Consider the following 15,834-nt stretch of genomic DNA (forward strand, 5'->3'; position numbering starts at 1 on the left):
TGATCTCACAGTGATGTCACCATGATCTCACAGGATACTCGTGATGAGGTCACAATGTGAGGTAACAGTGAGCAAAAAGTGTAACCTCACAGCGCCCTCACTGTGTGCTCATACTAATGTGAGGTCAAAGTGCATTCACTGCACAGAGACTAGATATGCATGCATTGCAGCATGAAGCTTTTGACTGTCACCATTGTTGAGATTCATACACTGATTCTTGATGTCTCTCTTTGTTTTTAAATGACACCATAGATCAAACTGTTTGTGACTTATGCTTTTTAACTCATTAATAAATTATTACACTGTTTGACCCTATACTGTATAATCAAAAAGGCTGTTATAATCAGGGCTGGAAATGGGGGGGACGGAGTCCGGGGAGTGAATTTCGACGGGGGGCGGCGTTTCATTTCCAACCGGTTGGGTTTATTTGGAAATTAAAGTGATTTCTATATTTTATCCGTTCAAAAGACTACGAACGCGATCGTATATAAACGTAGCGCGGTGTTTATGGTTCGCTGCGCGATGCCATCTTTTGCCATTTAATCTGCAGACTGCAGCCAATAGAAATGCTTCTCTATCGCTGCGCGTCCTGCTCCTCACATCACAGACCGTGAAGGCAGACTGCAGTTGGTGTCATTCATTGTAACAAACAAAGTGTAGAGAAGATGTAAATAATATATTCAGTGTGCAGTGTAGAGAGCTTCATTCATTAAAATGGAAGTTTGTGAGATAGTGATGAATGGAGGCTTTTAATGATTATAGAGAGTTTGCAAATGTGAAATTGAATTTATACAACAGTTTATACATTTTTTTATTTTATACAAAAGTTAATATTAAGTGACTTACATTTTAGGAACACTGTTGTCTATTTTGCTGTTATTTTGTCTACAAAAATATAGTTAAAAAAACAAAGTCACAGCTGAGCCTCTGCGCAAGGCTTTGACACCGCGCTGTTTAGTTTATGAATGAATCTTTGCTTTTGAACAAATCTAGTGAGTCAATGATTCAATGACCCATTCATAAAGAGAGTCACTTGCTTCGTTAACTAAATGAATCAGACATTTGAACGAATCGATTGAATGAATGATTCAGTGACAAAGACAGTGACTTGATGCCACCTACTGGCAGTTTCTGTTTGAGTCGTTGAATCCATTGAAATTTATATATTTAAAACATTAATTTCATAACATTGTTATTATGAGATGCATTAATGCCACCTCTGAGTCTTGTCAAAAATGTCTTAAATTCTGTAAATATTGCTTAATGCCACATTTGTGCTCTTCTGTGCCATGCAAAGATGAATTATTGATGCTGATTTCATTTGACTGGAAACTTATTCTTCTGTTATATCTTATTATTTTAATTGAATTTATTGTTTAGTTAAATTTTTTGATAGAAGTTTATAAATCTATTTTTTGGCACAAAAGATGACATACATTTAATAAAGTTAGAAAAATGGCATTATAAAGGTTTTAAAAAAAAAACTTTAAGGAGTCAAATATAAATAAGAAGGTTCATTTCTGGGTCATTCCTGGGATTCGGTAAATTTCAGTCCCCTAGAGTATCTAAAGTGGTGGTTCACCAAAATGAATTATTAGAAGCTTTTCACAAAACTTTGGGATGCCCATTATAATTAATAAAAATAATTATTGCATTTTTATATTTTTAGCATAAAATAATGTTTTATATCTATCTTGAACCAAGCATTTTGTAATGTCTCTGAGTTTGTACTTAGAAAATTAATAACAAAATGTGCAGAGTGTCTGTGAACTGTGGCGACAGTTTAAGCATTTACTTGTGTTCCTTTCTTGTATAAAATATTTTCTAAAACAATGTGAAATATTTGATTAAAAAAAACAGACTGTAAAGTTATGTCCCTCAGTCTGAACTCAACCCCGTCACACTAACCATTCTTCGCCCAAAATAATTTAGTCTCCACTCATACGTGACTTCATTCAGGTCTCTTTAATAGTGGTGCAGAAAATGGTTAATGGTATCATACTGTTTATTCATATTTTTGAGGCATGTTATAGTCAGGGAGGGTACTGTCAAGCTTAACAACTCAACCCCATCATATAAAATTAAGATGGAAAATTATTACTTTTACAACATTTTATTTTCATTCATAAGTATATACAATGTGTTTATTTTATTGCTGCCATATATGCTCTACTCTGCTATGCTTCATGAGCAGCAGTGGCCACAACCCGTCACACTCAACCCCATCACAAATATAAGTATTTCTCATTGTTACAGGGTTGTAAACTTGTGACAGGGTTGAGTTATTTGCTTCATTTATTAATAATTTTAATGAAAAGATATAAAGTAGTCATGGTTTCAGTGTATATATATATACTCCAAAATCATGACAACTCATATTTTTGTTTTAAATAGAATTTTTGACATAATATGTCCACTTAAACATGGACAGGCATCATACATCAGAAATTGCGCCCACATTTTCAGCAGAAAGACAATGCAGATATGTAGACCCAGAAACAAGGGGACAATATGAGAGAGAAACACAACCAAAAATTTAAATTTAAGGCAATATATCCCTTCAAATGTGTTACAGACTTCAACCCCATCACACCTTGTCACATTAATATTTTTAGAAAAATATAGGGAAGACAATTAAGAACAAAAGTATGTCTTGCTGATTACCATCTGACATGTTAAGGGCTAAAACAATAACATTGTGGTTTTAGTTAATTTTAAATTAAAAATATTTTTTACAAAAATAAAGAGACTGTAGACACACAATTTGTGTATTTTTAGATTCAGTCCTATAAAATTGTGAAAATGATAATGAATGTTACATTTGTTATCATTAAATTGTTATCAGGGACACAAGAGCAGTAGGTAGATGTTTGTTTTATAACGATTTCTGTGTAAAATCCTTTTTAAACCAATCCTACTTTTGTCCTTTACGGGGTTGAGAAAAAAAAAAAGCTGGAAAAAAACTCAAATTGATAAAAGGTCTTTAATGCCTGAGGTGGGAAAATATTATATTTTGAATATGATATATTAAAATATGATGAATATTTTTTGGAGGTTTGATATGTGCCTAATGATGTGGGGTATTTAGAAGTTGAAAAACATGTATAATCCAAGTTGAAATGTTACCGAATCCCAGGAATGACCTTCCTGTCATTGATCAGAAGGTCTGTTCCTATTTTTTTTTTTTAAGTAGGAGCACTAGTGCTCCTGAAAATAAATGTAAGCATAGAGTCCTCAAGAACTAAAAACTAACTGCAAACGTTTTTGCAAAGTAATATGTGCAAATTCACACACAATGTATCTTTAATTTGGCAAGAATTGCAGGTGCTTGTCTAAATATAGACAAGAAAGTTTAGAGAAAATATTAAATACGTTGTTAATAAATGTTGTTATAGATTATAAAGTGTTTTATAATTAAATACATCTGAAAGATCATCTAAAATTGGTTATAAATAAAACACTCAGATTAATAACACTTCACAAAGACCGCATATTAAATCTAAGTGATGATTTTGTTATCGACAACAAACCAACATCACCTGGTTGTAGTGTCTTTTTGGTGTTTCTTGCCATAATAAATGTGCTTTACAAACACAATTACAGCAACCCAAAAAACATAATGTTATAAAATCAAGGGTCAAGAGCCCAACTAAAGCAAACACTAATCACTTTGATGGTAACATCAAACGAAACAATAAAAACATCCAATTCTCAATAAGCGCTTTTGTACATATCAGAAATAAAGTCAGTCTGGTTAGTAATGAGTGGAGCAGGTGATGCTGTTTGTGGAGTTGTTTAATCATTCTCTGCTGAGATCATGAGAGATTTAATGTATTCTTTTGTTTCAGTTGATTTCATCGAAGGCTGTGGCTGGAAGTCAGTTGTATGTTTGGAGAAGGTTCTTATAACAGAAATCTGTTAGCTGGGCGTGCACTCATGAGCTCATCATGTGAGAGCACTGTGATATCTCTGTGATAGTGTTGAGAAACAGGAAGTAGAATGGCCTCCTCTCAACCTGCTCAACATTTTGAGTTCACAATGAGTTCACATATTACTCACACTGTGAGTATCACCGTATGAGAATGGTGTGATGTCACTGTGATCATCGCGTGATCTCACGTGTTGACTGGGATTTGATCAAATTATTAAATAAATATGTATTCGTTTTTGTCATTTCAGTCGCATCTGAAACGTCATATCACTGATTAAATATTATTACTAAATAAGTTAGAAAACTGCGTGCTCTCAGGGACGCGTATTTAATACATGTGCGTAGTCACACACCGGACGAGAAGCACAGCACTCACGGGTACAACACTTTCGGGTTTGGGTAAGTTAACGGTTTAAGCTAAAACTAACCAGGACTGTTTTTCCCAAAAGCATGGTACATGCCTAAACCGTCCACAGAGACCATAACCGTCCATTGCGATAGCAATTAATGGCCTAAAATCAAATTAGGCTCGCTATGCTTTTGGGAGAGGCATCCCAGAATTTGATACAGGCCTTTGACTACTTTTATGAGTCTTTTTAAAACACAAGACTGAAATGGTAATGTACCACAGGAAGCCATTAGCCTGCCTCGATTTCTATTTTTATCCTCGTAAAAGCCTTCAAACGCTATGCAGATTTCATGCATAAATGTAGTGGCATCTTTTGCATCTATGTAAATCACATTTTACATTATTAAAGCATTGATTTGGTGTTTAAGCTAAATAATGTTATAAATAAAAATACAAAAAGAAACAAATAATACATAATTTGCAGAAATCAAATGCAATAATTATCATATTTTATGTATAACTATTTGTATTGTATAGCTTCAACATTTGTTGTTGTTTCCAGTCTCGATGGATAAACTGTGATGGAAAGACCTGCGTCTTTGAAGAAGCAAGAAGAGAACATGATGTATCAGGTGAGCAATACTTTAAGAGGACATTTTATTTATTTGTTTATTTATTTTAAAGCGTATGTAATTGTGGCTGCTTCAAGTGACATTCGTTGTGTTGTTCTGTGTTCTTCAGAGCTTTGAGAACACAGTGTTCAGAGGAGAAGCAGATGATGCTGATCTCCAGCTGCTGCTGATCGGTAAAACCGGACTCGGGAAAAGCACCACAGGAAACCTCATCTTTAATGATCGGGTGTTTGAGTCAGAAAAGAGCTCTTCATCAGTGACCAGAGTCTGTAAATCACACACTGGATCTGTTCATAACAGGAGCGTGACAGTGATCGATACTCCAGACTTCAGATTCTCCACTCACACTGACTTTGATTCAGACTCGGAGCTGAAGAGAGCTCTTGAATTATGTTCAGCAGGAGCTCATGTCATCCTGCTCTTTCTGCCTTTAAGCACTTTCACTGAGCAGGAGATGGAGTTCATCAGCTGGTTTGAGCAGAAGTTTGGAGCAGAAGCTCTCAGATTTACTCTAGTGCTCTTCACTCACGCAGATCAGAGACACATGAGATCACTAGGAGAGATGATCAGGGCAAATCCTCAGTTATCTGCTTTTATTGAGCGATGCGGTCAGAGATATCGTGAGTTTAACATTAAAGCTCCAGCAAACAGACAGCAGGTGACTGAACTCATGGAGAAGATCGACAGACTGGTGTCTGAGAACAGAAACTCCTGTTACACACTAGAGATGATGCTGGAGACGGAGAGGAGAGAGGAGGAGAAGAGAGGAGGAGAAGAGAGCAGAGGAGGAGAGAGAGAGAACATCAGATGATGTTAGACAGAGTCAGAGAAGAGACTGAGATGCGTGTGAGGAGAGAAATTGATGAGGAGAAAGTGGAGAAAGAGAGAAGAGAAGAAGAGGAGAGGAGAAAGAGAGAGAGACGAGAGACAGAAATGCCTGTAAGTGAATATGAGGATCGATGTGAAGAGAGAAGAGGCAGTGGGGTCAAACACTTTGTAACTCAGTATAAGTACATCATTCTGGCTTTAGTTGTGGGTGCAGTGATTTTGTTAATAATCATTCTTGCAGTAAAACTTTCATCCTGAACTCAACCTTTAAGGGATAGTTCTCTCAAATATGAAAAGTTGCTGACATTTTTAGCTGAAACCGTGGTCCTGCTTCATATATAATCCAAGTCAACAGCTATCATCACTTTCAGAATCAAAATAAAAACATGAATAAAAAGGTTTACTCTGCTGTAAATACAGTATCAGCTCACGTGTGAGTTTGCTCTCACACAAACATCATTACGCAACAGGAAGCTCGCGCTGCAGTCTGTCGTAAACTGTGCCTTTAACAGAATGTAGTAATATCTGGTGTTTACACTGACCTGCTCCATTTACAATATGCTTTACTACTGAAGCGTTTATACCTTTTATTGATGTTCCACTGTGGATGTTGTGCTGAGAGAAAAAAATCATTGAAATATCATTTCTGAGGTTTGTTGTTGCTAAAATGATTTAATGATGAAATGATTAATGATTATGATGAAAGAATTATTAAATGCAATTAAACATGCATTTAACATATTGATCTTATCTAAACGATAATGTAACTGAATATTATTTATTAGTTATATTTCCATTGTATTACAGATGCATGTTTCATATTACTATACCTTTGTTCATTTTGGAGGGATATGATCAAGATACGTTCATGTTAAATCAGTTGATGTGATATTGATACTGTACATGTTCAGGCATCAGTTCCTTCTCTGTTAAAATATTACCATCATAACCCAGTACATATTTGTGATGACCAGAATGACTGTCATCAGAACTCGCTGTACGTTTGAAGAAATGATTAAAGTTTATGACTGAAAAAAACAAAAAACAGGTTTAGTATATTTCATTTATTTGACAAATTTATGCTAAAAATAAAAGTTAAATAGCCTGTGTATCCACATAGGCTCACATTAGTGTGTACGCAAAATTACACTCTCAAAAAGGATGTGTTAATTTTGTGTAATTTTAAATTGATCATGTGTAAAAAGAAAGAGAGAGAGAGAAACAACACAATATGTGTTAACTATCATCCAATCAGATTGCTGCCTACATCACTCCACAAGCCGTTAACCAAATTCGTGACTCTTTTTAGTGACTTTTTAGCCTACAGCTAAACAGCGTAGATCATTCAAAAAAACGTATATAAAAGAATGCTCATGCACATAAACGTCTACACCAATAAGTAGTGATGGTGAAATGAAGCTTCATGAAGCATTAAGCTTGGTTCACAAAAGGGTTAATTTCTGGAGGCTTCATTTGCTCACAATACCACCTGGTGGTCAAAGAGTGTAAAACAAGCAGATATATTACAGACAGAGGTGTAAAGTCCAGGGGTCAGAAAGTAAAAGTCCTGCCATGTGTTTATTCCACCCATGAACTCAGCAGCTGATTTCACCAGAGGAGGAACCAAGTCATTCCTTTCAAGTCACAAACGAGTCTCGAGTCAAATCCCAAGTCCTCAAAGAGTTAAAGTTAATGAGATAATTAAGAGACTAATTAAATGATGATTGTGCATTAGTGATGAACACCTGCTGTTATTGAGAATTACAGAGGATCAGATGTTGATGTTTTATTGGTTAAAATGATGCCACCATCATGGGGATCAGTGTTTGCTTTAGTTGGGCTCTTGACCCTTGACTCCTGCATTAGATCTCTCTCTGTAGTAATGCATGTGCTGTTATAAAGCAGAGAGATCAGTGCAGTACAGTGAGCAGCTGTTAGCTGCTTTTACATGAAAAAATAATCATCAGGCATCGGCCTGATTATGTGTAAAATAATTTTTTATTTCATTCATAGGTTTTTGTTTTGAATACTCAACCCTGTAACACAAGAAAAGCCTTGGTCTAATAAATATAATGAATTAATTTTAAATCTACTGTACAGAATGCATATATATATATTTGAACTCTTATTATAATTAGACACACACAGACATCAAGAACCAGCATATGAATCCCAACAATGGTGACAATCAACAAAAAACCCGTATTAATTTCTCACAATCATCATTTAATTAGTCACTTAATTATCTCATTAACTTTAACTCTTTGAGGACTTGGGATTTGACTCGAGACTCGTTTGTGACTTGAAAGGAATGACTTGGTTCCTCCTCTGGTGAAATCAGCTGCTGAGTTCATGGGTGGAATAAACACATGACAGGACTTTTACTTTCTGACCCTGGACTTTACACCTCTGCAAATATCAACATCTAAACCTCTGTATTTCTCAATAAGAGCTTCTGTAGACGTCTGATAGAAATAAAGTCAGTCTGGTTAGTAACGTGTGAAGCTGGTGATGCTGTTTGTGGAGATGTTTGATCCTCCTCTGCTGAGATCTTCAGAGATTATGTACGTGAATTTTAATACATTTAATGTATTTAATACATTTACAGTTTTTTTTGTTTTTCTCCAAAGTATATATGCTGCTGTACTTTTTTAATGTACTTTATGAATATTTGTAATGTACACAATATATAATACATTAATGTTTTCTGGATATCAAAGTGTACGTGTGTGTATATACTGAAAATATAATATAATATACTAGTAGTGTAATGCTAATGCATTTCTAATGAGCTGAAATACAACTGAAATGTACTTGAAGCACATGAAAAGATGCTTCAAATATATTCTACCTGTAGTTTTAAAAAATACATTTAAATTGCACTAAATATACTTAAAGTGGTTCCAATTTAACACAATTTCAATATATTAAATATATTACAAATAGATTAAAATTGAACTAAAACATATCTTGAAATACACTTAATATACTTAAAGTTGTTTCAAAATAGTACATTTAATATGCACTTAGTATAGTATAATATAAATATATTAAGTGTGTCTGAAAAAGCACAATTTAAATATATTTATTTTTCACCTGGAATGATCAATTTAAAATTACACAAAATTAACACATCCTTTTGAAAGTGTAATTTTGCATACACACTTTGTAGGCCTATGTGGATACACAGGCTATTTAACTTTTATTTTTAGCATAAATTTGTCAAATAAATGAAATATACTAAATCTGTTTATTTATTTTTTTTCAGTCATAAACTTTAATAATTTCTTCAAACGTACAGCGAGTTCTGATGACAGTCATTCTGGTCATCACAAATATGTACTGGGTTATGATGGTAATATTTTAACAGAGAAGGAACTGATGCCTGAACATGTACAGTATCAATATCACATCAACTGATTTAACATGAACGTATCTTGATCATATCCCTCCAAAATGAACAAAGGTATAGTAATATGAAACATGCATCTGTAATACAATGGAAATATAACTAATAAACAATATTCAGTTACATTATTGTTTAGATAAGATCAATATGTTAAATGCATGTTTAATTGCATTTAATAATTCTTTCATCATAATCATTAATCATTTCATCATTAAATCATTTTAGCAACAACAAACCTCAGAAATGATATTTCAATGATTTTTCTCTCAGCACAACATCCACAGTGGAACATCAATAAAAGGTATAAACGCTTCAGTAGTAAAGCATATTGTAAATGGAGCAGGTCAGTGTAAACACCAGATATTACTACATTCTGTTAAAGGCACAGTTTACGACAGACTGCAGCGCGAGCTTCCTGTTGCGTAATGATGTTTGTGTGAGAGCAAACTCACACGTGAGCTGATACTGTATTTACAGCAGAGTAAACCTTTTATTCATGTTTTTATTTTGATTCTGAAAGTGATGATAGCTGTTGACTTGGATTATATATGAAGCAGGACCACGGTTTCAGCTAAAATGTCAGCAACTTTTCATATTTGAGAGAACTATCCCTTAAAGGTTGAGTTCAGGATGAAAGTTTTACTGCAAGAATGATTATTAATAAAATCATTGCACCCACAACTAAAGCCAGAATGATGTACTTATACTGAGTTACAAAGTGTTTGACCCCACTGCCTCTTCTCTCTTCACATCGATCCTCATATTCACTTACAGGCATTTCTGTCTCTCGTCTCTCTCTCTCTCTCCTCTCCTCTTCTTCTCTCCTCTCTTTCTCCACTATCTCCTGTTCATATTGTTTCCTTACTCGCATCTCTGTCTCTCTTTTGACTTTGTCTAATGCCATCTGATGTTCTCTCTCTCTCCTCTCCTCCTCTGCTCTCTTCTCCTCCGCTCTTCTCCTCTCCGTCTCCAGCATCATCTCTAGTGTGTAACAGGAGTGTCTGTTCTCAGACACCAGTCTGTCGATCTTCTCTATGAGTTCAGTCACCTGCCGTCTGTTTGCTGGAGCTTTAATGTTAAACTCATGATATCTCTGACCGCATCGCACAATAAAAGCAGATAACTGAGGATTTGCCCTGATCATCTCTCCTAGTGATCTCATGTGTCTCTGATCTGCGTGAGTGAAGAGCACTAGAGTAAATCTGAGAGCTTCTGCTCCAAACTTCTGCTCAAACCAGCTGATGAACTCCATCTCCTGCTCAGTGAAAGTGCTTAAAGGCAGAAAGAGCAGGATGACATGAGCTCCTGCTGAACATAATTCAAGAGCTCTCTTCAGCTCCGAGTCTGAATCAAAGTCAGTGTGAGTGGAGAATCTGAAGTCTGGAGTATCGATCACTGTCACGCTCCTGTTATGAACAGATCCAGTGTGTGATTTACAGACTCTGGTCACTGATGAAGAGCTCTTTTCTGACTCAAACACCCGATCATTAAAGATGAGGTTTCCTGTGGCGCTTTTCCCGGATCCGGTTTTACCGATCAGCAGCAGCCGGAGATCTTCATCATCTGCTTCTCCTCTGAACACTGTGTTCTCAAAGCTCTGAAGAACACAGAACAACACAACAAATGTCACTTGAAGCAGCCACAATTACATACGCTTTAAAAATAAATAAATACAAATGTCCTCATAAAGTGTTGCTCACCTGATACATCATGTTCTCTTCTTGCTTCTTCAAAGACACAGGTCTTTCCATCACAGTTTATCCATCGAGACTGGAAACAACAACAAATGTTGAAGGTATACAATACAAATAGTTATACATAAAATATGATAATTATTGCATTTGATTTCTGCAAATTATGTATTATTTGTTTCTTTTTTTATTTATAACATTATTTAGCTTAAACACCAAATCAATGCTTTAATAAAGTGAAATGTGATTTACATAGATGCAGAAGATGCCACTACATTTATGCATGAAATCTGCATAGCGTTTGAAGGCTTTTATGAGGATAAAAATATAAATCGAGGCAGGCTAATGGCTTCCTGTGGTACATTACCATTTCAGTCTTGTGTTTTAAAAAGACACAGAAAAGTAGTCAAAGGCCTACCACTGGGCAAAGTTACGTCTAGTGGACGTCTTTTTATGTCTTTGCAGACATTGAAAAGACGTCCACTGAGGAGCCAGAATGAAAGTTTTTATGACGTCTTTTTGACGTGTTCTGAGCGTCCGATATAGACGTTCATGGAACCTCAAATGTGGTCAAGTGGACATATTTTTAACATCATTTAAGGTTCATTTAGACACAATTTATACTGTTTCTGGACCAAATAAACACTCTCAGGATGCATTAGATTTAAACTCATGTTATTTCAATGTAATTTACATTTGTAATTGCAAAGCAACTCACAGACATTGTGTTTGTCCAAAATCAACTTCAATGAAACAGTGTTTAATTAAATGATCAAATAACTAATGATTAAGCATTTGGTAAAATCAACTGCAAATCAAAGACAATAAATCTCTCAAGATCTCAGCAGAGGAGGATCAAACATCTCCACAAATAGCATCACCAGCTTCACTCATTAGATTGACTTTATTTCTGTCAGACATCTATAGCTTTTATTGCTAATTTCCAGAGTTTTAGATGTTGGTATTTGTTTCATTTGAACTCACCATTGTGGTGGACAGTCTTTGCTTTAGTTGGGATCTTGGTCCTCGTACTTCTTGCATTTGCTTTTTATTGGCTGCCGTGACTGTGTCTTTGTAAAACACAACTGTTGTGGCAAAGGAAGCCAAAATGAAGCAAGGTCAGATGTTATCAGCTTTTTTTTTGATAATGGTGAAATCATCACAAATTGAGCGTCTGATGTTATTTTAAGTTTTGTTTTATATTTTATAGGCACCAAACCTTGTGAAGCTATACCAAGAACACTGAAATGATAGCTTATTGTGAAGACAGACAAAATGCATGTGCATGAGATATTTTGAGAAAACACATCATGTGGTCACATACAGAGATCAAGATTTTGCACATGAATCACAACAACGGTGACAATCAAAGCAAACAAAAAAAACTTCATGCTGCAATGCATGATGGGTAGCTTCATAGAACAAACTCATCCTTAATTCCTGAGTTTTCTTGTTTTGATTGTCACCGTTGTTGTGATTCATGTGCAAAATCTTGATGTCTGTGTGTGACTACATGATGAGCTGGCTCAATTTTTGTGTACATGCTTTTCTTCCGTAAATTTAGTAAATTTGTAAAACACAACATGAGAGATTAATTTTGTTACAATTTTTCATCATTAACAGGAGAATGTTAACACTTGACATCAGTTTTCTCTGCCACAACAATCGTGCTTTTACAAACACACTGTTACAGGGGCCTAAAAAAGCTAACACGAGAAGTACGAGGACCAAGATCCCAACTAAAGCAAACACTGTCCACCACAATGGTGAGTTCAAATGAAACAAATACCAACATCTAAAACTCTGGTAATTATCAATAAAAGCTATAGATGTCTGACAGAAATAAAGTCAATCTAATGAGTGAAGCTGGTGATGCTGTTTGTGGAGATGTTTGATCCTCCTCTGCTGAGATCTTGAGAGATTTATTGTCTTTGATTTGCAGTTGATTTTACCAAATGCTTAATCATTAGTTATTTGATCATTTAATTAAACACTGTTTCATTGAAGTTGATTTTGGACAAACACAATGTCTGTGAGTTGCTTTGCAATTACAAATGTAAATTACATTGAAATAACATGAGTTTAAATCTAATGCATCCTGAGAGTGTTTATTTGGTCCAGAAACAGTATACATAGTGTCTAAATGAACCTTAAATGATGTTAAAAATATGTCCACTTGACCACATTTGAGGTTCCATGAACGTCTATATCGGACGCTCAGAACACGTCAAAAAAAGACGTCATAAAAACTTTCATTCTGGCTCCTCAGTGGACGTCTTTTCAATGTCTGCAAAGACTTCAAAAAGACGTCCACTGGACCTAACTTTGCCCAGTGGGTATCAAATTCTGGGATGCCCCTCCCAAAAGCATAGCGAGCCTAATTTGATTTTAGGCCATTAATTGCTATCACAATAAACGGTTATGGTCTCTGTGGACGGTTTAGGCATGTACGATGGTTTTGGGAAAAACAGTCCTGGTTAGTTTTAGCTTAAACCGTTAACTTACCCAAACCCGAAAGCGTTGTACCCGTGAGTGCTGTGCCTCTCGTCCGGTGTGTGACTACGCACATGTATTAAATACGCATCCCTGAGAGCACGCAGTTTTCTAACTTATTTAGTAATAATATTTAATCAGTGATATGACGTTTCAGATGCGACTGAAATGACAAAAACAAATACATATTTATTTAATTATTTGATCAAAATTATTGCTAGGGACAGTTTGGTAGTGGCTGGATATATTTGGGTAAAGTTGGTTTTATATTCGCACACTATTGCATTCAGTCACTTTGTTAATCACACTACATTGGACATTCAGCGGACATTCACAAGTAAATATGACATTAAAACAATACTTGGCCATTTTGATCGATTGTACAGAAAGGGTGTCCAAAACGCGTTCTATGTTTTGTTAGAACTCAGTTTGCGTTCTAGCACCGATATAAATGGGACATCTTTATATAATTGAATGTGCTTTTTTTGGCTTCAACTAGGAATAAACTCCAGTAAAGAGAACTATGATACTTATTAAAGCCTTGCGCTGATGAAAGACTTGACAGAGATGGTCTGAGATTTCTGCTTTCGATTTCAAATTTAAATGATGGAGCTTAACAACGTTGAAAGGTGGAGCAAATATGAGTGTTAACCCGGGGCTATAAACCCCTCAGATCACGGTTACAACAATACTCTCTATAACAAAAACACCGGCAGATTCTAGATGTTTTAAGCTTGTATCACTAAAGAAGATGAGCAGTTTGATCAATATTGCATAGCTATTTGTTTAAATCACGTGTTCAAGTTTAAAAGCAACAAAACTTGAATTTCCTAACATTAAAAAGAATACAAGGGATCAGTTGTTAGAGCTATCCCACATGAAAAACACTATAGTAATTTACAGTAAATACTATAGTGTTTTTAAACCATAGTATTTATAATATATATATATATATATATATATATATATAAGTGTATTATACTGTATATATTATAGTATTTACAACACTTTGTTAATGAATGCTATGAACTATAGAACTAATGAACTATAGTGAACTGATAAACTGTAATAAATGCTGTACTTTAGTCATTACTACAGTAAACTGTCCCTGACAGACTGCCATAAAGTTGGCTTGACGTTGGACGTTCGATATTCGCATATTTAGGGACCGTCTTTAAAGTTACATGCCATACTGGTATACACTTTTCTAACTTTAATAGCATATGAGCAGAATGACTTACAGTCATAAAACAACTGTAAACTGTTCATATAGGTGACAACTATAATGCACACCTTTTACATTTTTGATATTTAAATAAACTGTAAATCATTTGTTAAAAATTCTATTTTTTTCAGTAACGAGTGGGCTCAAACGCAAATTTAAAGCTCAATAGCATTTGAGCAGAACGACTTACAGTCATAACACAAACTGTAAACTGTTCATCTACGTGTCAACTACAATGCACACATTTTACATGTTTTATATTTATTAAAATCTACTGTAAATCATATGCCCAGCTAGCAGGGAATGTTCTCCCCTGCTATAAAATAATAATAATAATAATAATAATAACAATAAGACCAATAGAAACCATCACAGAAATTCCAATGGTTTCCATTAAAATACCATGATAAACCATGATTTTCCAGTAAAACCATTACACAATTCCTTTTTGTAGTGTGTTTTGGGCATTTTTCTAATAGGATTTAACATCCCACCAATAAAATCCATCACATACCAGTAGACACCATTATAGTTTCCATTAAAACCAATACAATTCCCATTATAACCATTAAATCCATTACATTTTCTTTTGTGTTTTAGACAGGGGTCTATTGTTTTTTTCAGCAGGGTCAGAACTTTGGCTAACATTCCGTACAGGTTTGGTTGATGTTTTAGAGAAAACATTTGAATGTAATGTTCAAAAAATGTTTTAAGAATGTTTCTCATTTCAGATAATGTTCCTATAATGTTAAGTGTAAACAAAGCTAGAACATTTTATCCGCAACATTTTGAGAATGTTGTTGAGGTAACAGATTATATAATGTGCTCAATAAATCATTGGCACAATGTTTCAAGATAACAAATGAAGAACATTTTCTCAGCCACATTAGGAAAACATTATAAGAGCATCACTGCAATGTTTTTTATAAAACGTTCTTGTAATGTGACATATATTATCAAAGTTAGAACATTTTATCTGCAACATTTTGAGTATGTTGTTGAGGTAACAGATTATATAATGTGCTCAATAAATCATTGCCACAATGTTTCAAGATGACAAAGGAAGAACATTATTTTAGCCGCATTTATCTTACTTTAAAGAACTTTAACAACTTTAACTTTTTGTTATGTTACAGCCTTATTCCAAAATGGATTAGATTCATTATTGTCCTCAAAATTCTGCAAACAATACCCCAAAATGACAACGTGAAAGAAGTCTGTTTGAAATCTTTGCAAATTTAAAAAAATCAATTAATTAATAAAAATCACATTCACA

At 34.6% G+C, this 15,834-nt stretch overlaps 1 protein-coding gene and 1 pseudogene across 1 annotated transcript; one reads left to right on the forward strand and one right to left on the reverse strand.

Moving 5' to 3' along the window:
- Window positions 1–417: 417 nt before the first annotated feature.
- Window positions 418–7,089, forward strand: LOC131529684 (GTPase IMAP family member 4-like; annotated as a pseudogene).
- A 2,607-nt stretch (window positions 7,090–9,696) lies between these two features.
- Window positions 9,697–10,920, reverse strand: LOC131529685 (GTPase IMAP family member 9-like). The gene is made up of 2 exons (XM_058759510.1): window positions 10,850–10,920; window positions 9,697–10,746 (listed from the first exon to the last, which is right to left on the reverse strand). The coding sequence occupies exons 1-2, from the start codon at window positions 10,898–10,900 to the stop codon at window positions 9,775–9,777; spliced, it is 1,023 nt and encodes a 340-aa protein (XP_058615493.1). The 5' UTR covers window positions 10,901–10,920; the 3' UTR covers window positions 9,697–9,774.
- Window positions 10,921–15,834: the final 4,914 nt, after the last annotated feature.

Source organism: Onychostoma macrolepis, chromosome 22, assembly GCF_012432095.1.
Source record: "Onychostoma macrolepis isolate SWU-2019 chromosome 22, ASM1243209v1, whole genome shotgun sequence".
NCBI lineage: Eukaryota > Metazoa > Chordata > Actinopteri > Cypriniformes > Cyprinidae > Onychostoma > Onychostoma macrolepis.

Excerpts from the sequence above, each read along its gene's own strand:
- LOC131529685 (XM_058759510.1), bottom strand. The coding sequence starts at position 10,900 with ATGGAAAGACCTGTGTCTTTGAAGAAGCAAGAAGAGAACATGATGTAT. Across the intron at positions 10,747-10,849 it reads AAGAGAACATGATGTATCAG|AGCTTTGAGAACACAGTGTT; the intron begins GTGAGCAACACT and ends TGTGTTCTTCAG.